The 27,041-nt window shown below is 33.9% G+C and overlaps 1 protein-coding gene and 1 long non-coding RNA gene across 2 annotated transcripts; both read right to left on the bottom strand.

Annotated features, from left to right (window-relative positions):
- Positions 1-4,504: 4,504 nt before the first annotated feature.
- Positions 4,505-16,847, bottom strand: LOC142610383 (T-complex protein 1 subunit alpha). Its single transcript, XM_075782193.1, has 18 exons — positions 16,631-16,847; positions 16,255-16,324; positions 16,060-16,124; positions 15,190-15,279; positions 14,971-15,057; positions 14,677-14,736; positions 14,448-14,498; positions 12,097-12,192; positions 11,849-11,914; positions 11,396-11,613; positions 10,890-10,986; positions 9,973-10,059; positions 7,909-8,043; positions 7,187-7,291; positions 5,901-6,029; positions 5,713-5,816; positions 4,982-5,072; positions 4,505-4,882 (listed from the first exon to the last, which is right to left on the bottom strand). The coding sequence occupies exons 2-18, from the start codon at positions 16,313-16,315 to the stop codon at positions 4,796-4,798; spliced, it is 1,629 nt and encodes a 542-aa protein (XP_075638308.1). The 5' UTR covers positions 16,316-16,324; positions 16,631-16,847; the 3' UTR covers positions 4,505-4,795.
- A 7,194-nt stretch (positions 16,848-24,041) lies between these two features.
- On the bottom strand, positions 24,042-26,440 carry LOC142609607 (uncharacterized). Its single transcript, XR_012839635.1, has 3 exons — positions 25,972-26,440; positions 24,267-24,595; positions 24,042-24,172 (listed from the first exon to the last, which is right to left on the bottom strand). It is a non-coding gene; the product is annotated as an uncharacterized LOC142609607 (long non-coding RNA).
- Positions 26,441-27,041: the final 601 nt, after the last annotated feature.

The following is a 27,041-nucleotide window of genomic DNA, read 5'->3' as shown; positions in this document are numbered from 1 at the left end:
ATTTTACACTCCGTCCATGAGGAAGAATTTGATGTCAAGTTTTTTGCTTGACAAGGCTAGCTTCAAGCAAATTATGGAATCTGATAATTATGTAATCACTAAAAATGGATTATTTTTGGGCAAAAGTTATGCTTGTGATGGAATGTTTAAATTGAATGTTGAGAATAATAAAGCATCTACCAGTTCAGTTTATATGCTTTCTTCTGTTAATTTTTGGCATGCTCGTTTGTGTCATATAAATAGTAGATATGTGGGAATCATGAGTAGTTTAGGATTAATTCTAAGACTGTCAAAAGATTTTGAAAAATGTGAAACTTATAGTCAAGCTAAGATTACAAAAAAAAGGCCTCATAAAAGTGTTGTAAGAAATACCGAATTGCTTAAGTTAATTCACTCCGATTTATGTGAATTTGAAGGAATTTTAACTCATGAAGGAAATAGATATATTATCACTTTTATTGATGATTTCTCAAAATATACAACTATTTATTTGTTGAAAAATAAAAGTGATACTTTTGAAAAATTTCAAGATTTTTTAAAAGAAGTTGAAAATCAATTCAGTAGAAAAATAAAAAGAATAAGAAGTGATAGAGGCCGTGAGTATGAATCAAGTGCATTCAACTCATTTGTTCAGTCTTTGGGAATTATCCATGAAACTACTGCATCATATTCACCTGCTTTTAATGGTGTGGTTGAAAGAAAAAATAGAACTTTAATTGAATTAACAAATGTCATATTAATTGAATCTGGTGCACCTTTACATTTTTAGGGTGAAGCTATTTTAACTGCATGACATGTTTTAAATAGGGTGCCACGTAAAAAGTCACATATCACACCTTTTGAGATGTGGAAATGACATAAGCCAAATTTGGGATATTTGAAAGTATGGGGTTGTCTTGCTTATGTAAGGCTTACTGACCCTAAAATACCTAAATTAGGTATAAGAGCTACAACTTGTGTTTTTCTTGGTTATGCATTTAATAGCGTAGCCTATAGATTTTTTGATCTTGAAAACAAAATAATTTTTGAATCTGGTGATGCAATTTTTCATGAAGAAAATTTTCCTTTTAAATTGAAAAATAGTGGGGATGAAAAAAATATTTTGTCACAACCTAGTTCTTCTACTTCACATCTACAAAATCAAGAAAATCTTGAAATGGAACCTAGAAGAAGTAAAAGAGCTAGAATTGAAAAGGATTTGGTCCTGATTATTATGTTTTTAACATTGAGGAAAATCCCCAAAATTTAAAAAAAGCTTTAACATCACCTGATGCTATTTTTGGGAAAGAGGTTGTAAATGATGAGATAGAATCTCTAATTTCTAATAAAACTTGGAAATTAGTAAATCTTCCACCGGGTTGTAAAATCATAGGTTGTAAATAGATCCTTAGAAAAAAGTTGAAACTGGATGGATCAATAGATAAGTTTAAAGCTAGACTTGTTGCAAAAGGTTTTAAACAAAAAGCTGATCTTGATTTTTTTGATACATTTTCTCTGGTAACAAGAATTACATCTATTAGATTGTTAATTGCTATTGCTGCAATTTTTTATTTGAAAATTCATCAAATGGATGTAAAAACTGTTTTTCTAAATGGGAACCTAGAGGAAGAGATTTATATGGATCAACTCGAAGGCTTTGTAGAGCCTGGACAAGAAAGTAAGGTATGTAAGCTAACTAAATCTCTATATGGCTTAAAACAATTACCTAAACAATGGCATGAAAAGTTTGATTCCTGCATGATTGAGAATGGTTATAAATCAAATGAATGTGATAAATGTATTTATTCTAAATCATGGAATAATTTACATATTATTATTAGCCTCTAGGTGGATGATATGTTAATTTTTGGCTCAAATATGCATGTTATAAATAAGACAAAAAATATGCTTAAAAGCCATTTTGATATGAAAGATCTTGATGAGGCTAATTTTATTTTGGGCATGAAAATTACAAAAGTATGTGGTGAAATATATCTCGATCAATCATATTATGTTGAGAAAATATTGAGAAAATATAATTTTCATGATCACAAAAGTGTAGCTACTCCTTTTGATTCTAGTGTTCATTTATTTCCTGTGAATAATGATGATGAGATTTTTAATCAAAAGGATTATGCTAACATCATTGGTAGTTTGCGTTATGCTACTGATGATACTAGACCTGACATTGCATATGCAGTAGGAGTGCTAAGCAGATTTACTAGCAAGCCTAGTAAAGATCATTGGCTAGCTATTAAGCGAGTCATGAGATATTTAATTGGTACCAAAAGTTACGGCTTGTTTTATAAAAAATACCTTGCTGTGATTGAAGGTTTTAGTGATACCGATTAGAATACTTTGTCAGGTGATTCTCTCTCTATCACTGGTTATATTTTTACCTTAGGTAGTGGTGTCATTTGTTGGAAATCTAAAAAGTAAACAATAATTGCTAATTCAACAATAGAAGCTGAACTAATATTATTCAGTTTCTCTTCGTGTTATTTCCATTATCATTGTGTTTGCACCAACAAATAGCATGGAGAAGCTACAATCTGTAGAAGGTTTTTGGAGGATAGATTTGGTTTTAATGAACATTGTAGACTTTTTGGGTCTAAAAGGTTTTACTTTTTTGTCAAAAAAATTTCTTGGTGATAGATTATTGGTTGATAGTATAGAAAGTAATTGAGTTTTGGGTTTTATATATCAAAAGTTGAATTTATTAGAATAGTTTTTTAACAATAGTTTCTGAAATCTGATAGTTTGTTCGAATTTAGCTAGACTCATTGAGTTCACATATACGTCTAATGACCATGTCAAGTTCAACGACACCACCGACCGACGACATGAAGTTGGGTTGTGGCCTGTGGGTCCTAAGCAGTAAGCAGATAGATCGAGATTTTGATTTGATCCCAAGAACCTGAGGTCTTCATTCAGTAGCTGATTTCTTTTGATTTTTTTTTTTTAAGTTTAATCCTAATCAGCATTACATGTGTTACCAGCGTTGGCAAAAAAAAAATTATTTTTTATTTGGACGGTTAGCCACCTTTATTTTGACATAATGTCCAAAGGTTAAGGACTAAATTAATACATTTAAAAGATTAGAGATTAAATTGACAAATACAGTAAAAGTTAGGGACTAAATATGTAATTTACCATTTATATATATATATATATATATATATATATATATATATATATATATATAATTTCAACTTATGACATCTGCTCTTGATAATTATGCTCTTTATCATCAAACGGAGATACCAATGCCAATCAGTTTTTAGTATAGGTGGTGATTGATTCTCAAATCTCTTATTCAACTATCAAAATATTATCAATTGAGCTAATTAAAATCCACAAATATATATATATATATATATATATATATATATATATATATATAAATTCTAGTTAGCTCAACTAGTAAATTCTTTAAGCCTAACCCTTAAAACATTGTGGAACATAAAATTTACTTCTCAAAAACATGATAAAAAGAGTATTAAGATTGCTGGGATAGATAAGTTCTAGAGTGAGTTTGCATAAACTGTTTGGATCTGATTTGCTATTTTTAGAGGGTCTATCGGCTCCTACACCTCCTGTTGTTTGTTTCTGGTCCACCAAATCACATCGCAGCAAATAACTGCAAAGAGGATTAGATTATGTGCTTCATCTTAAGGCACTTTGAGAACCTTAACAAGGGTTTAAAACAGTCTTATTCCAACCAACAATTGAGTGGCGTTCAGCTCAAAGAATCGAAAAGGCCACGGTGACAGAGGCCATGCTATTTGAGCAATGGGGCTATCTATGCTCTACAATTTCTTCCTTCTCAATGCAAAGACAACTACAAATGAAAACTTTTTTTTTTTTTTTTGGAGAATTCTACAAATGAAAACTTCATATATCATGGTTCAAGTAGCAGTAAATACAAATGTCCCAACATAGCTTGCAAATGTCCCTATAATGGCTGACCAAAACTACTACTTTTTTATTCTCGTAGAACCCAACTTGCTTCGTGAACACTAGAATGAGAAAGACAGTTCTGGCTTTCATAAGTTTAAGAAGATTCTCCCACTTGATTTCAATATGATGTTCTTATTGAAGATTAATACTCGCCGAGCTCTAAGCCAAACCAAATCTCACCAACTCCACCCGCCAAAAAAAAATTCTTCACAATTAATTTACTAAACAACTCGATAAAAGCACGAACCTAGCAACCTACTAATTCCGTTCACAAATCTACTTGATAGTTCAAGCCATCTAGATCCATCCAAACTAATACCGCTCTATTGTAAGATTTACCGTCCATGCTTCTTAACAAGCAAACTAAGCTTACGAAGTATATTGCCTGGCTCAATTAAACTAAGTTGTACACTGCCTGAGCCAAGGTGCGCAAGTAAGGGTTTACATGGAAACGAGTATTAGTTGATGATTTGGCCACAAAACTACTCGCAGTTTTTGCTTAAACATTTGTTACAATCTCATCGTTATACAAGAAGAAACTACGTGCAGAAAAATACACAAAATGTTAGTGATAAAGAAAGCTTGATCAAGCCATAAACCCAAAAAATGAACACAACCGCACATTTCCCAGTCTTTGCTAGAGTTATCATTTCCACAACAAAATCTACTTAAAAGTACTAGCGTTCTGACATTTTACCAGGACATTACCCATAAAATTAAGCAGCAACAATACAAGACCAAAAAGAATAGAGAGAGAGATTGCCTCAGCCAAAAATTACAAGCATGACACCAGAAAGTCCTCGGCAACAAACTACAAAAACAATCTCTCACTCCTTTTTCCAAACAAGAACCAATTCTAATCCTCATTGCCCTGACTTTCATCTTTGACAAGTTTGATCATGTCATCAATTCGAAGAATTGTTATTGCTGCTTCAGTCGCAAACTGTCAAATAGCAAATTTCAGGAAACAACTTTAAGAGTCATTTTCAAAACTATATAATAAGTTTGTTACAGCAGCATTTGTATGTTTGACAACATTTACCTGAATTATCTTCACTTTACTCATTGCAGGCTCAATGACTCCGGCTTCTAAGTTGTTACGAACTGTTCCCTTCAAAAGGTCTAGTCCCATGCTGCAATAATTAAATAACCAAACCAATTAAATATGGAATGACAGACCATGTGACAAAATTTCCATGCCAGAAATGTACTTAGATCACTCAGGTCAGACTCCCCAAAAATCCACATTATGAACTCTCTCTCACACACACAAATATACATGACACAAACACAAGTTATTATTATCCTATTACCTATTACACTGTATGATTGTTCCCTCAAAACAATAGTTTTGTTTTATTGGTAAGTTACATGTGCAGTGAGTTTTGAACACACCACTCTCCACCTTATTCTAACAAAGGGAAAGAAGCATTGTTTGAGATAGAACTCATCAATGTTTCTCAAATAGTATAATATAATGATAGTATTGGAGTAAATTTGTACACACTGCACTGCATACAAATTCCGTGACTGTCAAGCTTAACTAGAATGAACTGTAACCCACAGTAGCAGAAATGTTGTAACCACTTGAATGGAAATGATTTTTAGTGTGATTAGTTTCAGTTCAGGGAAAAGAAGAAAAAGGATAAACAGTAACCTACTCAAAATGAATTTCTAGTGTGATTAGTTTCAGGTTACAGAAATTGCAGAGAATGATGGGGAGCAATGAGCTTTAATCCAGAATGCCACTCACAGGAGCTTCCGAACAAATACCTGGATAAATGCTTCTTATCAGCATGGGTTTGTGCTATGGTATGGTAAGCCCGTAGTTTTGCCACTAAATCAGTGGCATCCTTGGCAGCATTGACAGCAAGCACCTGAAACAAACACATGTTATTGTCTCTTCAATAATATCAGTGGCGATGGGGGCTTATATCATGCATTCATAAATTATAGTAAACCTTTGGGATAATTAACAAAGATTCGGCAAATTCTGCAATTGCCAACTGTTCACGTGATCCTAAAGTTGTCGCAAGGCACTCCAAATACCCAGACAAGGCAGCCTCAACTGCACCTCCACCCGCAACCGCCTGTATTGCACAATATGACAATGGAGAATATGAATAGGAAATATGAAAACCACATTGATCAATGAATTCCAATTGCTCTTTTTTATTATTAGAAAAATTGCACACAACTTCCAGACATTTTTGGGGGGACAAGACTCGGGTGTGGGGGGGCAGGGGGAGAGAAAAATGTCCCATTTGAAATTGAGAGAAGAAAAAAGGAAATAGCCCATTTGAATCCATGAGCAGCCGAATGGCAAGCCGTGCAAGTGCGAAATAACTCATGATGATGAAACAACCGATAACTCTAATTTTGCCAAATAATTTGATATATCTTCTAAAAGATTTTGCTCAACACCAGAAAGATGATACAATTTCACAATTCTACTAAATTAGTAACTAATCTCATCATTTTTTGGTGGTTATCAGCTGGGCTAGAAATTAAGTCATGCCAAAGTGCATTGATTACACACTATTGAATAACAAAAGAACAAATAAGAAGTTCTTTTCCAATCTCAAAAGATTCTGATTCTGTTCGATTGGAAATGACTCTCTTGTGCATATGCATGCTTTAGCAATTAGCATGCCAGGCCTAAAAGTTTGTCAGATCACCAGATTCCTAATATTTCAAATTTCATGATAAGATTTAGGTGATGACTCGTAGATATTTCTTCAATTGGAATTCTTTAGGCTACTTTCATGTCTTCTTCCACAAAGTAGTCTCATTTCAATAAAGTTATTATTACCTTAAAAAAAGGGTTCTAAAAATCCTAATAATTAATGTAATGACATATCACATATCAAGGAAAAAAAAAAACTATAACCCAAATTTAGTATGCATTCCAAAGCAAAAATTGTGCCACTAAGATACACAAAAAGCTTAACAGCAGAAACAATAGAAAGCTCAATGGCCACAAAGCAGATTCTAACGAAATTACCAAACAATTAGGTTAAAAGTGTCAGTGATAAAATTGCTTTAGTTGCCTATGTTTGAACAACAAACACATTTAAAAAAATAAAAATAAACCATAACTTGTTTGATTTTCCCATATCATTTTAAGAATTACATCAATACCAACCACAATCTAATATCTTAGCTAATCACAAAGAGCAACGTTAAGAAACAATGTACTAAAGAGTTCAAAATTATAATCATATATGAAGAAAGAGACAAAGTTTACCGTATTGGATTCAAGGGTCCTTTTAACAATAGAAAGAGAATCATGCAGAGCTCTCTCCATCTCATCAAGCATATAGTCATTCGCCCCTCGGAGGATCAAGGAAACCTAGAGAAAGTATATTGTAAAAAGGAAACATCAGGAAACTGTGCATGAAAACAATGTGTAACTAATATGTAACAATCAATACATTAAAAAAAAACTAAGGCTATGTTTGGTAACAGTTTTTGTTTTCTATTTTCAAAAACTTGTTTTTAGGAATATAAAGAAAAAACAATTTTCTTGTATTTTTGAAATCAAAAACATGTTTGGTTAGTTGAAATTAAAGAAATAGTTTTTTCAAGAAAAAAAATAGAAAGGACTAAAATATGTTGTTACTAGGATTTGAAATTTAATGCTAACTCATAAATGAGACAGATTCATTAAATTAAATGCATATTTTCATTGACTTTTGAAAATTATAAACCGAAAACAAAATTTTGCATATTTTCAATTTCCTTCACAAATTGAGTTTTGAGAACAGTTTTTGTTTTCTGTCCATTTTGGGTTGCCAAACAAGTTTTTTAGTTTCAAAAATAAAAAATTGTTTTTGAAAACAAAAAATAAGAGAAAAAAACAGTTACCAAACATGCCCTAAATTTTTATATTAAGTTGCAGAATATAGCTCAAATATATATATATAAACATAAACTAAATCCAAATTCAAAATGAAATAAATTACTCACCGCACTGGTAGTTTTAGTCCCCTTTATCAATATCACATCATCATCAGCAATGCGCTCCTCAACAACTTCATCTGCATATCCTAACAGTGAAGAATCAAATGATTCCTCTCCCTCCATATCAGCAAATGTTGAAACCTGCATCATCCATCAATAGTACACAATCATAAAAAGAATTATAATGGTTAACCTGTCCAAAATCCAGTAAAATTATCAAAAACACACAGCGGAGAACCAACAATGTGCGAACTTGAATTAAATAAAGAAAGAACTAAACATAGATTCCAAAGATTCCCTCCCCATACATGTCCTACAGGAAAAGTCATCACTGGAAACTTAGGATCAACGTTCTACATGATCCATTAAGTAAGCTGGGAGCACGTGCCTTCAAACCAATCAAATGCCAGCATGACAAGAAGTGCAATAAAGTCTCATGTCCAAGTCTAACAAGGCATTCTCTAAGACAAAACTGAAGACACAGCCTCAACCAAGCAACCTCACTCAAATCATAGACATCACTGCTTCTAGACATCATATGGGAATTCTGGAAGAAATGGAAATTGATAGGTGCCGATACACACATGGTTTAATTTATTAGGCAATGACTATATTAATGTATATTTTATATAAACATATAAAACAGCCAACAGGAGAGATATGCATAGTCAACAGTACGCATACCACTACACTTACATGAGAACATGAATAGCATGGTACTCAATTCTATAATAAGTGGCGCAAATTGCAATTTTTTACTAGTTCAATAATGCAAGTCTGCATCCAAAATTTATAGCCTTATTTCTGAACTTTTCCACAACACCCACAATACACATTACTTTCAAAAGACAACTTCGTAAAGTTTTGTTGAAAGTTTGACATGTTTTAAAATTGATTACTTTTTTATAATATTTAATCATTTCTATAAAGACACTAATTATGGGACTAATGAAGTAAAAAACCTTGCAATTGAAATACAACCTTAAAGGCCAAAAGCTGGACGTTGGTCAAAAACCAGAATTTTATTTTAGGATTCATTGCCAATATAAATATATAGGATTATGGCAACAATAACTAATTGAATGCAGACATTTCATGATACTGCCACAACATCAGAAGTCACTAAGGCAGATGCTTTGCCAAGTAGAGGAGTAATTCCCAAATGCTATAACTTGGTTCACTTTTTCCAGTGGACATAATGTTTTTAAGTTCTTAATTTCTGTTTAATTTCTCGATTTCCAAGCAGTTACCTTTCGAAACAACAAGAGCGGCTAACACAAACAAAAATTATGGTGAATCGCTAAGTTTCATATGCGTAGTTAACACAGGTTTTAGGGTGGATTAGTTTCTGCAGCTAAAAATGTAAACCATTGTCTTCAGTAAAGCTATATCACGCGGCATTTGAGATTTTTAAAAAAAAATCCCCATGCTTGTGATGAAGGAAAAAGCTTCTACGTTTGGACACGGTGTCCATTTAAGAACAGCTTATCTAGCTTTTTGCTTAAAACTTTTGCTAAAAGTGTGCTAAAGTATACTTGTATCTTGAAAAAATTTAAAAAAGTGAAAATCGCGGGAAAAAGTGAGGTTTTAAGAAGCTGTACATAAAAACTAAAAGTTAAAAACTAAAGCAGATGCCAAACAGACTCTGTTAGGGTTAAGCAAAGACCTTATAAGAATCACCAGATCAAACATGAGTAACCTGTGCTAAGACTTCAAAGAATGCTACAAATAGAAGGGAAGTTGATCACATATTGATCAAATTCAACTAGCAATCAGAAGCCTAACTATATCCTGTATGTACACCAATGTGCTGCTTTCAGCATACTTATAATATCAGATAACTTTGTCGCATTAATTGCTGGTGTGAAAGAATCCTATTTTCAGTTTGCTCCTTTTCACCACCCAAGAATTATTTAAGCTCTGCAGCTTCAGAAAACCTGCATCACAATATTCCAAACAGACTATTGCCCTTTGTACATCCATGATTGCATTGATTATTAGACAATGTTGGAAGAAAATTTAAAACAGCCTTAAAAATTAATATCATACATAAGCAGGCCAGGAATTTACCATGGTTGCACCTGTTGCCTTGGCAACATGGCGCATATCCTCCTTGCGAACACGTCTCACAGCAATGGCCCCAGCCTCAACAAAGTACTGGAACAACAACAAAGAATCCACACAATAAATTAAATCTTCTTGTGGGCTTGATGGTAGGTACACAATAAACTAGGACCAAACCACAGAAGAATAATCCAAGAAGACAGCTTGTTAGGCTGAATTCACCATAATTAAAGTAAACCCATTCAAGACAATATAAAACACACAATCAACAACATACTGTATAAAAACTAGAAAGTAATTGACTCAAAACTTACACATCAAAGTGTCACACTATAAACATTAACCAGGAGTAAACTACACCAGGAGGAAAAAAATCCTCCATCTCTAATAGGCCATTAGCTCAATTATCTTTTTCCCAGCCCACCCACTGTAAGTACAGTAACCAACTTAGACAATTCAATAGATTGATAATACCTCTAAACAAAACAAAAAAAAAGCTCTATGTACTTCCTTATATATTTCCTATGCTATATGGATATAGCAAGGTGAGTGATATTCCAAACACTATAAACTTCATTTTATCTCGGCCTAAAAGAAATAGGAACTTCAACAGATTTTGTGTTTCATAGGTTCTTACATTTTCAAACAACATTCAACATTTCTACTCAACCCCATAAGACTGTGTTTTCCACTTTTCAGAGCGAACATATTTCTCAATGCATGGAAATAGACGTGTGATTGGGTAGGATGCCAATTTGTCCACTATGAATAGAATTCGGATTGGCCCTGGTTCCTTTAGAATATATAATTAGAGAAGCTTAGTGGTAGCATGGGATATAATGCTAATAATCATGCCAGCCAATTTAATGCCAGATGAGATAGATGTATAGCAGTTGGAGAATCAAATATCTGTAGAAGCTTACCTTGAGTGCCATGTCATCAATCCCTTTTGTTGTCAGAACAACATTGGCTCCGGCTTTCAAAAGTCTCTGAATGCGTTCTTTGGTCATATCAGCTTCTCTGTTAAGATAAATGCAAAATAAGTTCTACATGAGCAAGAAAGTAGACAGATATTGTATAATGATTTTCATCTTAATAACCATAACGAAGAGGTGATTAAGATTGTCACAACACAAAGCATAAGCACATAGCATGAGACTCTTTGGGTTGTGCAGAACATGCATTAAAGAATAACAAAGGAATTTGAACAAGATACAAAATCATATGCATGTACATATGTGAAAATAGCTGATTTTATGTCTTTACCAGACTGCTCTATTATATAGGTAATTGGATACTAAATCAATTACTGCAAAGAAGCAAGCAATTAAAAAGTGAAGTGTATGCTTCACTGGTGCACAAAGCCAATTATCAATCAAGTAATGACAATCACTAACCTAAAAGAAAATACTTTTTATTATCTTATCACCTTTCACGAATTTTTTCAAGCTCCCTGGGATCACTAACTAAGACTTGGACACCCATTTGCATCTTTGTCTTCTGAAGATTAAAGTCAAGACAAGCAATCTTTGCAGGGGCAACTCTAATAGGCATCCCTTGGGCAGCACGACCCGTATTTAGAGCATACCCATTCAAAAGATAGCTATCTTTTGCACTTTTGCCATGAGCTTTCAAAATATTAATTCCCTGGAACATCATAAGAACAATTAGGGCATTACAACTTTCATATCCACAAATTTTAGCATGTCTCTAAAACCATGAAAAGCAGGTTAAGCCATATCAGGCAAAAGATTTTACTCGCCAGCTGTTCACAAGAAACACAACACATACTAACAATATAGGAGATTTCAGTTTCCTCAAAGCATATGTCTACACTACAAAACCTTCCCAATCAAGATGTGGAGAATGCACAAACACCTACCTTAATTGGGTATTTGACTTCCCCCCTTGCGTTCGTCATTTTAACAGATTGCACAGCTTCCACAACCTAGAAATACAATCATATACAAAAATCAACAAAACACGCTAACCACTCACAAGCCAACAATACACAGATGACTTGGATGCACAAATGGCTTGTTTAAGTATAGAAAGCGTGTCAATTTCAATGACATCCAGATTCTAGGAACAAAAAAAAATCCATATCACATGTATAATAAATAAGCATACCAGATTTGCAAAGAAGTCACTGTCACCAGATATCAGCTTTGAGGACATGCTTGTCTTGGCACAGTTAATTAGACAATCTTTTCCAAGCTTTTCAACCTAGAAAATCAACAAAACAAGTATACAGCCTTATCAAGAATATATACTATTAGATACGCTATGGCTTAGACAAAGCATCGCCATCCAGAACACAATGAATGAGGTCCATCTTCTAGGTTGAAATGGCTAAATTTGTGATAGGGTATGTTTGGAAGTTAATTTTTGGCATCACGTGTGTGGGGAGATGGCTTTAAATAATTTCTTTCCATATTTTTTTTGGCTAGCTGAGGGTAGGGATGCTTTGGCACCCACACATTTTCTGTATTAAGGAGAAGAAGACAAAGATTAGGATCTTCACTTTCTGAGCCTCCCAATATCAGGAACTAAGGTAAGTGGATTCCTTGGTTGAGTTGTTTTTCTCTAATTATCCTTGAAGAAAAGGCAACATTAGAATGTGCAGGAGGTTGACTAGAAACAGAAGTTGCACAATCTTATTAAGGTGCTTTGAGAGGATCCTCTATGTTACCTTGGAAGAGTATTTGCAGGGTGAAAGCACCTCAAAAAGTTCCATTCTTTGTTTGGGGGGCAGCTGTGTCGTAATAGAATTCAACAATGGACAATCTAAGAATGAGAGATGTGATCCTATACTGGAGCTGGTGCTGTATGTGTCATCTGGTGCTGTACAGCCACAAGGAGTTTGGGGCTCTTGTTTTTTCTCTTTTTGGGAAATTTCATGATGCCTATAAGGATTATTAAGGTACTTATTAGTTGGAAAGGGAAGTTTGGTAGTCCTACAAGAGGAAAACTTAGAGTGTGGTTCCTTTAAGCATTATGTAAACTGCATGGAGAGAAGGAAATAATCACACTTTTGATGACGTTGATCTCCTTCTAAATTCCCTTAAACCCATGTTCTTAAGATCTTGTATGACTGGATGAATGTAATAAAGCAAATTTAGAGTGTGGTACCTTTAAGCATTATGTAAATTACACAGAGAAGGAAATAAGTACACTTATAATGACATTGATTTCCTTCTAAATTCCCTTAAGCCTACATTCTTAAGATCTTTGTACAACTGGATGAATGTAATATATCAATACCCAGTGCTCTTCATTTTTTAGATTTAATTGATCTCTTAAATTTGAGATTGTAACGTTAGAAGAATTTGCATGCCTTAGTGTACTTTGTATTTTTTTTTTTTCTAAAGAATCTATTACTTACCACAAAAGAGTTTGGGGGAAGAGAGACCGGGGAGGGGGGGGGGGGTGGGGGGCGATACGCAGAGCATGGAATACTACATCATTTTCTGAATTTTAGTGGGAACCACAGTATTGCATACCAGACCCTCTCACAAGCTCAAAATAAGCTCTGTAATGGCAGAGCAAGCGATTGAAACAAACTGTCATTCATGCCATCAGTTCATAATACTGTTTATGAAACTTAGGGTGGGTTTGGATAGAGAGGTTGGCGTCTGCGTTTGGGATTTTCACGTTTCAGACCTTTTTTTTTTTTTTTCTTGCGCACAGATTTCAACCAGGAGACATGGCGCACTGTTTGCCAATGTACGTGAACAGTAACCGCACAGTGGGAACCACAATATTGCATACCAGACCCTCTCACAAGCTCAAAATAAGCTCTGTAATGGCAGAGCAAGCGATTGAAACAAACTGTCATTCATGCCTTCAGTTCATAATACTGTTTATGAAACTTAGGGTGGGTTTGGATAGAGAGGTTGGCGTCTGCATTTGGGATTTTCACGTTCCAGACCTTTTTTTTTTTTTTTTACTTGCGCACAGATTTCAACCAGGAGACATGGCGCACTGTTTGCCAATGTACGTGAACAGTAACCGCACAGTGGGAACCACAGTATTGCATACCAGACCCTCTCACAAGCTCAAAATAAGCTCTGTAATGGCAGAGCAAGCGATTGAAACAAACTGTCATTCATGCCTTCAGTTCATAATACTGTTTATGAAACTTAGGGTGGGTTTGGATAGAGAGGTTGGCGTCTGCGTTTGGGATTTTCACATTTCAGACCTTTTTTTTTTTTTTTTGCTTGCGCACAGATTTCAACCAAGAGACATGGCGCACTGTTTGCCAATGTACGTGAACAGTAACCGCACAGTGGTGCACTGTTCATGTACTTTTCAGCTTTTGTTTAATTAAAAATGGAACCCGCGACACTATTCACACATTTAAAAATTATTTTGCTATAGTATTTTCAGTTTTCAGCTGTATCCAAACGGACCCTTAATAGTCAGATTTCATATAAACACACACATGCAACTATTTAGGGACAAAGACAGAGGAGCCTTACCTTCACGGCCAATTTTTCCTCTACATATTTGCATGCCTCCCTCATAGCAAGCTATTTACATTAAAAACACAGAGAAATAGAAAAGATAAAACTTTAAGGAAACTTACCAAGTAACAAGCCACAAAACATATTCAAATTATGCATAAAATAATACACTTGCTTAGTGGTAAAACTGATCAGAGTTCAAACTTAAAACAGGGGGGAGAGAGAGAGAGAGACAGAGACTCACTCTGTAACCACTGATTATTGATGTAGGGTGAATGTTGTTCCTCACCAAATCATTTGCTCTCTGCAGAATTATGATTAAATAAACCATTAAGTCATCATCCATCAGACCATAAAAGACTTGCTATCATATGAGATCCCAAAACACTTAATCGTGGATGTAAAGTAGATGCTCACTTTTTCTAACCATGATTATTATTTGCTCTCTGCATAATCATGATTAATTAAGTCGTCTTTCATCAGAACATAAGAAAATTCCTTTCATGAGATCCCAAATTAACAGGCTGGCTACACTTACCTTCAGCAACTCCGCAGCAATAATGACCACTGATGTTGTCCCATCTCCAACTTCTCGGTCTTGAAGCTCAGCCAACTCCACGAGTACCTGTGGACCACCAAAAAATTTAAATAAATCAAAACATGTTACAGTGTGGCGAAGCTTGGTAACACAGCCAAAACACACATGACACATCCAGTAATAAAACAAAGTATGAGCAAGATGAGACTGTTTATCCACCTTAGCAGCGGGGTGCTCAACTTCTAACATCTTGAGTATTGTAGCACCATCATTAGTAATTGTCACATCTCCAATATCATCAACAAGCATCTGAAACCATCAATCAAAAAGAAAGTCAAATGATACCCTTTGGCAGAACTACATAGTCCAAATAAAAGATTAGCAATGAACAGGGAAAAAAGGCAAGTTACGAACACCTCTATCAATAAATATTGAAAACATAGCAATTACATTGACATGCAATTAAGTATTTTATCTATATCAAAACCTTTGCAATCAAAAGGGAAAAAGGGTATGTCCCCAATGCCCATATTCAATTAATATCAATGATGCAATAACACTAAGTGCAGTACAGCATCCTAACTATGTTTCTAGTCTTTACGGGTTTGGTACCCTCTGAACTCAAAACACATACAAGTAAACAAAAAGATACCCTTCTCAATCTTCACTGACTTGTACAAATGTCATTCCAACCCATTTGAGCATCGAAAAATAGGGTTCAATGAACGAACATATCCCATATGAGCAATGTCACAGCTTAAATGAACAAGCAGCAACATGCTTAATTTTACATCACACGGACATGATTACGCATATTGCTCATTCAATATCTTACAATTAATTGAAAATTAAAATTCCTTACATAATGACATTAAAAAAGAAACCCGCACATTTACATTTCAGCATTCAACTAATTGTATGACACTGGCAAGCCTAAATAATAAATAAATAATCAATCGACTTGTTATGAATACGCCATTAAAATAACTTTTTAAAAAAGGGGGGGAAAGATTGAAACAACAAAATCAGCATCAACATCAACAGCAATAGTAATCGAAGTGGTGGTCGTAGTAGTAGCAGTAGTAATACCTTGTCGAGACCCACAGGACCTAGTGAGGATTTGACAATATTAGCAACTGCTCCACATGCCATCACTATTTCACTCACCATTAAACACAAAACAACCTTAGTCAGTTCCTTTACAGTACAACCATAAATTGCACAAAATCAAATTTTATTAATAGCAGTTTTTTTTTAGGTAGTATTTGTAAAAGAGAGTAGTACCGTTTTGGGTGCGAACGTCCTGACCGGACTGGCGATCGCCAAGAATGTCAAGGGTTCCCATTTGTTAGATCTGTAAATAAAGAAGAGGAAAATAGGAAATGCTTAGTCTTGAATGTATGTTCATAATAATAATAAAAAAAGAATGGAGTGTATTTTAACTTTTAAGCGAAAGAGGAAAAAACTGTGAGACTCTCTTTGGGTTGGGATGGGCGGTGCTGGGTTTTAACGGGGGTTTTTGGCAGATGAGATGGGTCTTGCGGTGAGGAAGGTGGGGTGGGCAGAATTTAATGGGCAAACCCACCACCGCATCGGAACCCACAACCACCTCATAGCAAATGCACCCCATATTGGAACCCACCACCACCACTGTCGTTACCTGAGAGAGCACACCACTGCCGTTGCCTGAGAGTAGAAGTAGACAACGAAAGGGTGAATCAGAGAGAAGGGTAGCGTTGGAGAGAGAGAGAGGGGTGATAGAGAAGAGAGGCCTGAGAGAAACAGCGAAGTGTAGGAACAAAGAGTTTGAGAGAGAGAAGAGACGTCTGAGAAAGAACAGGAACAAAGAGTAACGGAGGGTTCAGGGATTAAGGGCTGTGTTTATTCGATTAACGGTGTTTATCTATTGTGAAAATAGGGGCAAAAAATTGAAAATTATTATTTAAACGCATGTACCAAATAGATCTTATATATGAGTAGAAAAGTGCAGTGAAAATATGTGTTGTATTAATTAAATAACATAAACTGTTGTTCAAAAAACATTACCCAACATGGCCTAAATTGTCTTTATGAGCCAAATATATCATCTTTGAAATACTCTTGACATAATTGATATTAGTTATATGTGTTTCGGCCTCTTAAATTTGGCACCTACTTTGTATATAGGGCACAGCTTACGTCCAGTGTTCTAGTGCACTGGACACATTACGATTATGATATGTGTTCAAAAATGAACATGTGTCACAATTGGTGCAGTTCCAGTGCACTGGAGAACTAAACATAAGCCACATCTCCGTATATATACTAGGAGAGTGCACAACTAGACTGTGGTCGACCCAACAACTAGAGCCAACAATAGTATATCGCCACTAGAGCTAACCGCTGGAGCCGAGGCCAACAAACGGAGGGCAAAGCCTGTTCTAATGCCAGTGCAATACAAACATTGGAATGGAAGTCCAAAAATGAGTTTAACACCAACCAACCGATATATGGTAGGTAGCTTCCTTTCTTGAGTTTTTGTTAGTTTGTCACTCTCTCAAGTCTCACTGTCTCACCAATTACCAGCTCACCACTACACTTCTGCCAATCACTCTGCCCAATCGGCAACAAATCGCCAGTAACTCCATCTCTCACCTCTCGCCTAAAAGTTCTCTCCGCAGCAATCCAATAGTCCAAGTCTACTTCACAAACTACACTCTGCAAGTCTACAGTCTACAGTCTACTAATGGTCTGTTTGGAAGTTTAGAGAGGGAGGAGAGTAGAGGAGAGGAGAGTAGTGGGGAGGAGAGTAGAGTGAAATTATTACCCTTCACCTAATTTGGATGTTTTTAAAATTAGTAAGGAGGAAGGGAGTAATTAGCCCTTCCCCTTGTTTGGATGTTTTTAAAATTGGAATGGAGAAGAGAGGAAATGATTAAATAGACAAATTTACACATATTTGAAAATAAATTGTAACATTGGTCTATGATTAATTGGTTTGTAATTTTGTTAATTTAAAAAGGGTAAATTGGAGAATTCATTTGGCCAATAATTTATCTACTCTACTCTCCCTCCAAATCTCTCCAATTTGGGGGAATTAAAAATAAGGGGTTAGAGGTAGTTGAAACCCCCCCCAAACCCCTCCAAATCTCTCCCCCTCCTTTCTTAAAAAACTTCCAAACAAGGAATTTAAATTACTCTCCCTCTCTCTACTCTACTCTTCCTCCTTTTTTAAACATCCAAACAGGCTATAAGTGTTAACGTTTGTTTTTATTTAGGCATTTTTCAGTATTTTGATTTCTAAGGGAGACTAAGTCTAAGAGAGCTTGCACTTCTCACTTTTCAATTCTTGACCCAAAGGTAATCCATAATCACTCACTAGTCACTATTTACTACTTAGCATTTTGATTTTAATGAATCCATATTTTCTATATAATTAGCTTTTATTTTATATTTATATTGAAAATAATATTTATAATTTTATTTTATTATCTTTATGTGTAAAAAAAATTGTACAAGGAAATCAATATATATTTTTTTAATATCAATGTTTCTTTCACTTTTTGAGTAGGGGCGGCACCATGTATAATTGAGACCACCCTCGACTTGGAAAAAAAAAATTATATCTTAAAAAAATGAAATTCTAAAAATTAGTATAGGTTTTTGACCACCGTAAGAAAAAAAAAAAAAAAAAAACTTGACCACCCTAAAAAAAACTTGAACATCCTAAATAAAAATTTGCCCATTAAAAATAAATTTTGACTTTTCCAAAATTTTGGTCCATAGAAGATTGAACCAAAAAATTGCGAAAAATGATATATTCACAACATGTCCTCAACACTTTCATAACAAATCCTAAGTGGCAGGTTATTACCGGTAAACAAAAAAACAATGTTAATGATACGTAAATTAGAACTAGTAACAATTGCCAAGTTGGATTTGTTGTGAAAATATTGTAGACATAACATTTCTCAAAAATTGTCCAAACAAACAAATTAGCCTAAATCAAATGTTTTATTGTAATATTTTAAATTATGTTTTCAAAAGACATATTTTAAAATTGCTATTTTTTAATTAAAAAAAAACACATATTTTCCAATAGTTAGTCAGTTAGTGCTTACGTTAGTCTTTAGCTGAATTTATTGCATTTATGTGATACATTTTGTACATACACATATGCACTAAAATAATACCTCAATACTTTTTTTTAACATGAGTAATGTAACGGTTTAACCGCCTAAGTTGAATATGTTGAATGAACTTTTAACTTACCCTTTATTTTTAAGTTAGCACTATGGACAAAATTATCTTTGTTTGTTTTAACAATGATATTTTCTAGAAAATGAGTCATTTTCAAAAAAGTATTTTCTATAAAACTATCTAATTTTCCTATATTTGGTAGCAACATTAAATAAGTTAAAAAAACAATCTCATAACTTTCCTTATTTAACTTGCTTTGAGATAAAGTTGTTTTCCAAATAAAATTAGTGTAAGACAATCTTTAAAAATAATCTACACTTTTTGTATTGATTAAAGATAATTTTCCTTTAACTCATTTTTTTTATGCTACTAAGTACTGGAAAATATGAAAAACTATCTTTACACAAAATTTTTCATTGAAACAAATAAAGCATTATAAGGAAATCACTTTTATTGCAAAATTTATCTTCTAAGCAAATTAGTATTCATTTGAATAATCTTCTTTTAGATCCTAGGCTACGAGAAAATGTCTCATCTTTTCATCCTAATGATTGAAAGAGGAAAAAAAAAAAGCATATTTACAAAGATGTTCTTGTCAACCTCTTAACCATGATTTCCCTATAAAATAAATTAGTGGAGTATTGTGTTGATTTAATCCTGATTAGTTTAAAGAATACAAAATATTGGATGGAACATATTATAAAAAATGATGATACATTATGTTTATATTGCTACTTATTTAGGCAAGATGTTGGTAATTGAAAGAGAGATCAATATTTTAATGATTACTTGTTGTGTATATTGAAAAAGATGTAGTTGATAGGATTAATAATAAAGCTATCATACAACAATTTCACAATATGAAAAACTTGTAGGTAGAAATTTTAAAACTTTATGTATTTACGACTGTTTTTATGTCAATATATTCAAGTTTTATTTTTATTAAATTTTGTTTAATTTAAATTTTTTTAATTACCAGAACTGTTTTTGAGCTATTTAACTACTTGGTTTTTATTTTTTATTTTTTTTATTTCATGGAAATTTGTATCTATTTTATTTGACATTTCTCTATACCTTTTTACTCTTGCTTTCATTTATCTATTTATTTATTTTATTTAGTTATTAAATCTGGGGCTCTCTCATTATATTGACTTATTTATTTAGTTTACTATGTTACTGTTGGATCTGATTGTCTAATTGAGTAATGAGTAATTGAGTATAATTTGCATAAGTATGGGTTGGAATACGTTTTTGTGTATGGTAAGCTGGTTGCGAAAAATTATTTATGACGTTGTTTTTAGTGTTCACTTTTGTTCAATATGACATTGTTTTTACTTTTGTGTTTGTGTTGTCTGGAGAAAAAATGATTAAATGGATGTTGATCCTCCACCTGGTTTTGGTGCACCTAGGGATCCTCCTAGTGGTACTAACCCCACCTGAACTTGCGACATTTATTAGATTTGGTGCATCACTTCCCTCACTGCCACCTAAACAGGGTGGTAAGGACCTGTCTATAGTATGAAAGCACTCACTAAGTTGGTCACTAGTGATCCCAAGAAGCCAAAGCCACAATGTGGTTACTTAGAAAAAAAAAATCAATATAACTGTCAAGGAAAGACAAATGGGACTTCAGGCATGTTGCACCACATGAAGGTGTGAAAGAAGTGGTCCTTTCCCCGTAATAATAAGCAAAAAACTTTGTATTTCCAAGGTAAAAAGGAAGGGGAAAGTGGTTCAAATAAGCTAGTGGTTATAAACTGTAGTGAAGAGAGGATAATGATAGCATTGGCAAAGATGATCATCATAGATGAACTACCTTTTAGATATGTGGAGTGTTAAGGTTTTCAAGAATTTATGGCAGTAGCTAAGCCTAGGTTTCCTGTTCCCCATCGCACTACTATTGCAAGAACTTGTATGAGAATTTATTCTAGTGAGGTGGATATTTTAAGAAGAGTTTTTTTGGGCAATGGGTTTGTGTGACAATGGATACTTGGACCTCCACACAAAGCTTGAACTACATGGTAGTCACTGCATACTTCATTGACAGTGAATGGACTTACCAGAAGAAAATCTTAAACTTTTGCCCCATAATTAATCGCAAAGGGGACACCATAGGTAGAGTAGTTGAGTCATGTTTGTTGAAGTGGGGCATAAACTAGTTGTTTACAATTATCGTAGACAATGCTAACTCTAATGATATGGCAATTGATTATGTGAAGAAGAAAACAAAAGAAAGAGATAGTAGTATATTGGGTGGTGAGTTCATACATATGTGTTGCTATGCGCACAGCTTGAATTTGATAGTACAAAATGGGTTGAAGTCCATTCATGAGTCAATTGTCAAGGTTCGAAATGCAATGCAATATGTGAGAGCCTCTCCCACAAGGTTTGAGAAGTTTTAAGAATGTGCTAATAAAGAGAAAATTAAAGCAAAATGTTTTTTTGGAATTTGACTTATCTCATGTTAAATTAAGCTTTGAAATTTGAGAGCATTTGATTGGTTGGATGAGGAGGATGGGAATTACAAAGTTTATTTTTGTAAAGCGGATGGAAATGGGAAAAAACTCATTGGTCTTCTTTTGATTGGGAAAATGTCAAGATCTTTGTGAAATTTCTTGACATACTTTATGAGGCGACACTTAGATTTTCTTCTTTATTTGTCATTTCCAGTACATACATTCATGAGCTAATTAGCATTCATGATCAATTGTAGCAGTTGTGAAGTGTTGATGGGATCCTCTTTTAAGGAGTATGACTGGAAAGATAATATATATATATATATATATATATATATATATATATATATATGATAAGTATTGGGGAAGTATAGATAATATCAGTTTGGTAGAATTGGTTGAAAATATGTTAATTTGGATAAACTCTATTCTACTCTACTTCCCCACCATTCTTTTCAATCCAAACGGACCATAAGCAATTTTTTTTTTTTTGAGAAACCAAACCAAATATTTCTGATCCAATTGAATTTTAACCATAATGACTTATTTTGATTTAAGGGTTTGTTTCCATTGCAATTGCACAACCTAGAGTTTGGGAGGTCAATTCTCATAAATTTTTCTGAAACAATTGTTTGTAAATTGGTCCACAATGAGAAGTTGAGAATTGCTGTCAAGTCTTTGATTTATGCATAAATTGGATAAGAATATTTTTCTATTGTAGTAGTAGGATATTAATGCATAAATCCTCTCAACAAATTAGTCTGGATTAGCCATTGGCCACATGTATTATTTCTGTCCATTCTACTGATTAAGAAAATTGGTGTATTGATCTGAATTTCTCTCTCTTTTGACAATAAAGGGTAAGGGAGGTTTGAGAAAAACTGGGTACAAGTAGTAAGACTACACTAAATAAGTTGAGCTGGGCTGGACTGAGAAAGAGATGGAGATGAACTTTTAAAGATTAGGAGTTGGAATGTATGAAATGAAAGATTCGTTTAAATGGGATGAACAAATGAAATTGATTTTAAATGCTATGCCTAATTTTTATGTAGTAGGCTGGCTGCCAACAGCTTGTCACATTGCTAACTAGTAATTATATAGAATATTAATGCATAAATCCTCTCAACAAATTAGTCAGGATCAGCCATCGGCCACATGTATTATTTTTGTCCATTCTACTGATTAAGAAAATTGGTGTATTGATTGGAATTTCGCTCTCTTTTGACAATAAAGGGTAAGGGAGGTTTGAGAAAAAGTGGGTACAAGTAGTAAGACTACACTAAATAAGTTGAGCTGAGCTGGACTGAGAAAGAGATGGAGATAAACTTTTAAAGATTAGGAGTTGGAATGTATGAAATGAAAGATGCTTTCAAATGGGCTGAACAAATGAAATTGATTTTAAATGCTATGTCTAATTTTTATGTAGTAGGCTGGCTGCCAACAACTTGTCACATTGCTAACTAGTAGTTATATAGAAGCTAACCAACCATCTAATGAGGATCACAGAATTATTAATATTGTCTCCAATAATTTACTTTGTATGGGAGTGTAAAGAGGATAACTGAAATGGCTTAACTTTAATGTTTCTTGGAGATGCTCAAGTTTGGTTGTTGTATTGATAGACTTGGGTCCTGCTGCATTCATGAAAAGTGACATGAAGACTTTCTTGTAGATGATATTATAAGCATCTACTAGGCGACTTTGTAAAGATTGATTTTTTAATACATGTTAGATGCTACTACTGGAATTAAATGCACTTAGAATTTGTTGGGAAAGTATCAAATTCAATGAACTTAAAGGCTTACATTATGTAAAGCCTTGATAATTTTGTTGGCAGTGGCATATATGCTATTAACAGGTCTCTTTTGTGTAGAGAGTTTTCTTAACCATGACAATGAGGCCTCAACAAGCTACGCTTCTTCATTGTGATTGTATGTAATATATATCAGTTGAAGAATAAGAATCAAACTTTGTTCGATGTGTAAAATGTCATTGTTACTCTTTAATCTGGTTTGGAGATTTAAGATATGTAACAATTTTTTTACATTTATTACATCATTAGGAACAGTTCCAAATGTTATTGGTGAACTTCTATGGTACAGTCTTTGAGCTTTTTGATAAATTATGACATCTGTTTTTTTTTTTTTTTTTTGGATGAAAAGGTGATGGATCTGCTTAACCAAATGAGGATTTGAAGGGCAGGGAGTCAGCAGAGACAGAGATGGAGGCAGACATTGAGGTGAAGGTTTCAGATGACACATCGCGATCTGAGAATGGGGAAGATTGAGCAGCTCATCACTTGACATATTGGTGACTGTGGTAGGTACATTCCCTGGATGTTGTCAGTGCTGTTTTCCTTCATCTATGTGACTTATTGTATATTATTAGTTTTAGAAGAAGGTTCAAATTTTTTTCCTTCAGTCTCGTTCCCAAAAAAAAAAAAATCCTTTACATTGATTGTAGTCAAAACTCAGTTTTTAGCTATGGTGGTTGCATAATAAATTTTTGCAATGGTAATATAAATATATAATCATATTTTCTCCATGCTGTCATTTGAAATAGGAATCCTGCCAAAAATATGAAAAGAAGAAAGTTAAAATAGTAATGACACTTTACTTTTTAAGACTTGCGATGATTTGGTAACTATTCTTAGCAAGTTACCTCTAGTTGAGATTGTTGAAGTAGATAAGGCTAGATGGCCTCCTTCAAGTTATGCTATTTTTTCTGTAGCTACTGCATGGGATCAAAATAAGTGGATGCCTGTGGTGAATTGGTGGAAGATAAATTGGTTTTCCAAAACAGTTCCAAGATGGGCTTTCATAGCATGGCTGGCAATGAAGGATAGGCTATCCACTAAAGAAAGATTGGCTAATTGGGGTATTACAAATGGTATTTTGTGTCCTTTGTTGGTCTGCTGTGGAGAATAGGGAGCACTTACTCTTTAAATGCTCCTTTTCTCATAGGATTTGGAGTTAGCTAATGTCTTGGTGCTGTGAAGATGGAATTGGGGATATGAGTGAGATAATATTACAGTAGGCTAGCATTTAGTGCTGCCATCTACCAAATTTGGGCTCAGAGGATTGTTATCATTTTTCAAGGCTTCGTTAAATATGAAGATCAAATTGTGGAGCTCATTAGGAAGCAAATTAAATTTTGAATTCAATGTGGCAAACATTATATCTATAGAATAAATCAAGAATTCTGCTACAGATGGGGACTAGCAAATTCAGTTCTTAAGCAAGTTCACCTCGCTTCTTCCTAAAATTCTATAATTTGCTATCGGTTGCTTCTAGTTATCACTTATCAAGTGTTTTCTCAAGTTTTGATGTTTGTCATTAGTCTATTCTAAGGACTTGTGGTTGTATCTCAAGTCTTTTGGCTTGTGTGAATTCTGTAATTGTTGTTGGTTTTCAGCTTGTGTTTTATCAAAAAAAGAATCACACTTACTACCTTGCACAAAATTAGAATCACAATTTTCATAACATTATCAAATTTTCTTGTTTCTGGGCTGCCTACTATAGCAGCTTTTTCTTGGTGAATAGTTAGAATAGTTTTACCACAGCGCCAATCAGTTTTCCCTTATCCCCACATGTGAACATTTACAAGCCAGGAGAGAACATTGCTCTGTATTAGACATTGCTAGAGAGACAAAATCTTGTTTCTTTACAAAGTATGTTGCTAAACCACAAGAGCAATATCAAATCACATAAATGGGGGCTTTACTTTTCCATAAATGTTGAATACTGTTATAACTATTGTACAAAAATGTTATCATCAGGGATGCTCTTCAGTAGTACAGGGACACAATTCTTAACTATCGTCAATCCTGCTACCTAGATGCTATTCAAAATTTTCTTTGTATTACTTTAATAAGATGCTTCCTTTCATTAAATTTTCTCTCTAGAATTTGCTTATCAAATTTGTTATATTCTTTGTGGACTTGTGTTGTAGCTAATGACGTGTGGCCTTTGGGCTTCCTGAAATTTTCAAAAGGCCAAGTGGATTTTGGGAATTTTTACAGATGGTGCTCTAATTAAGGATGAAATTAATAGCCAAGGAGCTTGAGGTTTTTTCTGTATTGTAGCTCAGTCGTCCTATGGTGTATTGTGGTGAGTCTTGTAGTTTATCAACTTTGATTTTTTGTTGAGCTATGTCCACAACCTGGTGGTGTTGTTGGTCTATTTGTTATGGTATGCAGATAAGTGTGCTAGATTGTAAATTGGTATTTGTTAATGAAAGTTTGTTGAATTAACAAATATATTGTATAATTTGTAATTTATATATAAAAATAAAAAAGCTTGTATACATAAGGGCAATCTGGTAGTGCAGGACATCAAACTATGGACATAAGATGCAGACAAAATACCTGGAGATTTAGATGTGGTCACCTGGGCCTCTGATAATTACCTTTTGGACTTGAAGCAAGCTTGTGGAGTTTCTTCTGCAAAACAACAAGAACTAGTGTACTCATGGAGTCCCCCTCCTCAAGGATTGTACAAAGCTAATGTGGATAGAGCATTGTTTGCTAGTTCGAAACACGGAGGCATATGTGTTGTCGGTAGAAATCATAAAGGTCAGGTCATGGCTGCCTATTCTGCAGTGGTGGACAATATTCAGGAAGCTCAAATAATTGAAGCTTTGGAGATGAGGAGAGCTACCCTTCTAGCAGTTAAAACAAGCTTCCCGAATGTCATCTTTGAGAGATTTTATTTATATTATTAATGTTCTAAATGATCTAGATGAAAGCTTAGCCTCAGTAGGTCCTGTAATTGAGGATGTGAAAGTTTTTGCCAGAGTAGGAAAATGGGAATTCTCGAATGTGAGAAGGCAGGCTAAGTTGGCTCATTGGATGGCTTGAAAAAAAAAATCTTGATTTAGAGAATGTATGGATTGGGAACTATCCTAAATAGGCTAAATGCAATATGCCAAGGAATCTTTGTAATGTTTTCTTTTAAAGTTAAATAAAATGAAGTTATTGTTTCTCTACAAAATAAAATAAAAGGTATGTTTTTGTGTGAATGAGAACATTAATGACCACTCTCTAATTGACCAAAAAGTGGACTATATATATATTCTCATCTTCTTTTTTTTCTTCTTTTTTTGAGAAGGATATATTCTCATCTAATTGATCAAAAAGTCAGTTATTAAAAGTAATAAAAATAATAATAAGAGAGAGAGAGAGAGAGAGAGAGAGAGAGAGAGAGAGAGAGAGAGAAATAAAAACAAAATAGTGATAATGTTGGAATTGAAAAAAATAAATGATTATCTCCCACCCTTGGGCCTCAAGTAGATAAACACGAAAAGAGTGATAATGCTAAATAATGTTAAAATTGAAAGTAACTTTGCTTTAAAAAAAAAATCACTATTAAGCTCAACCCATAGTTTTTATCTCAATTTCACTCTCATCTATGACCCTATAGATTATAATCAATCATA

This window comes from Castanea sativa, chromosome 9 (genome assembly GCF_040712315.1).
Source record: "Castanea sativa cultivar Marrone di Chiusa Pesio chromosome 9, ASM4071231v1".
Taxonomy (NCBI): Eukaryota; Viridiplantae; Streptophyta; class Magnoliopsida; order Fagales; family Fagaceae; genus Castanea; species Castanea sativa.
This window is presented reverse-complemented; position numbering and strand designations above follow the sequence as displayed.

What these genes read in the sequence shown, in the direction of transcription:
- LOC142610383 (XM_075782193.1), bottom strand. Translation starts at nt 16,315, where the DNA reads ATGGGAACCCTTGACATTCTTGGCGATCGCCAGTCCGGTCAGGACGTT. An exon ending in TTGATGACATGGCACTCAAG is followed by an intron (nt 10,060 to 10,889) that starts GTAAGCTTCTAC and finishes TTGTTGTTCCAG; the next exon opens with TACTTTGTTGAGGCTGGGGC. An exon ending in GTAAAGTGAAGATAATTCAG is followed by an intron (nt 4,883 to 4,981) that starts GTAAATGTTGTC and finishes GCTATTTGACAG; the next exon opens with TTTGCGACTGAAGCAGCAAT.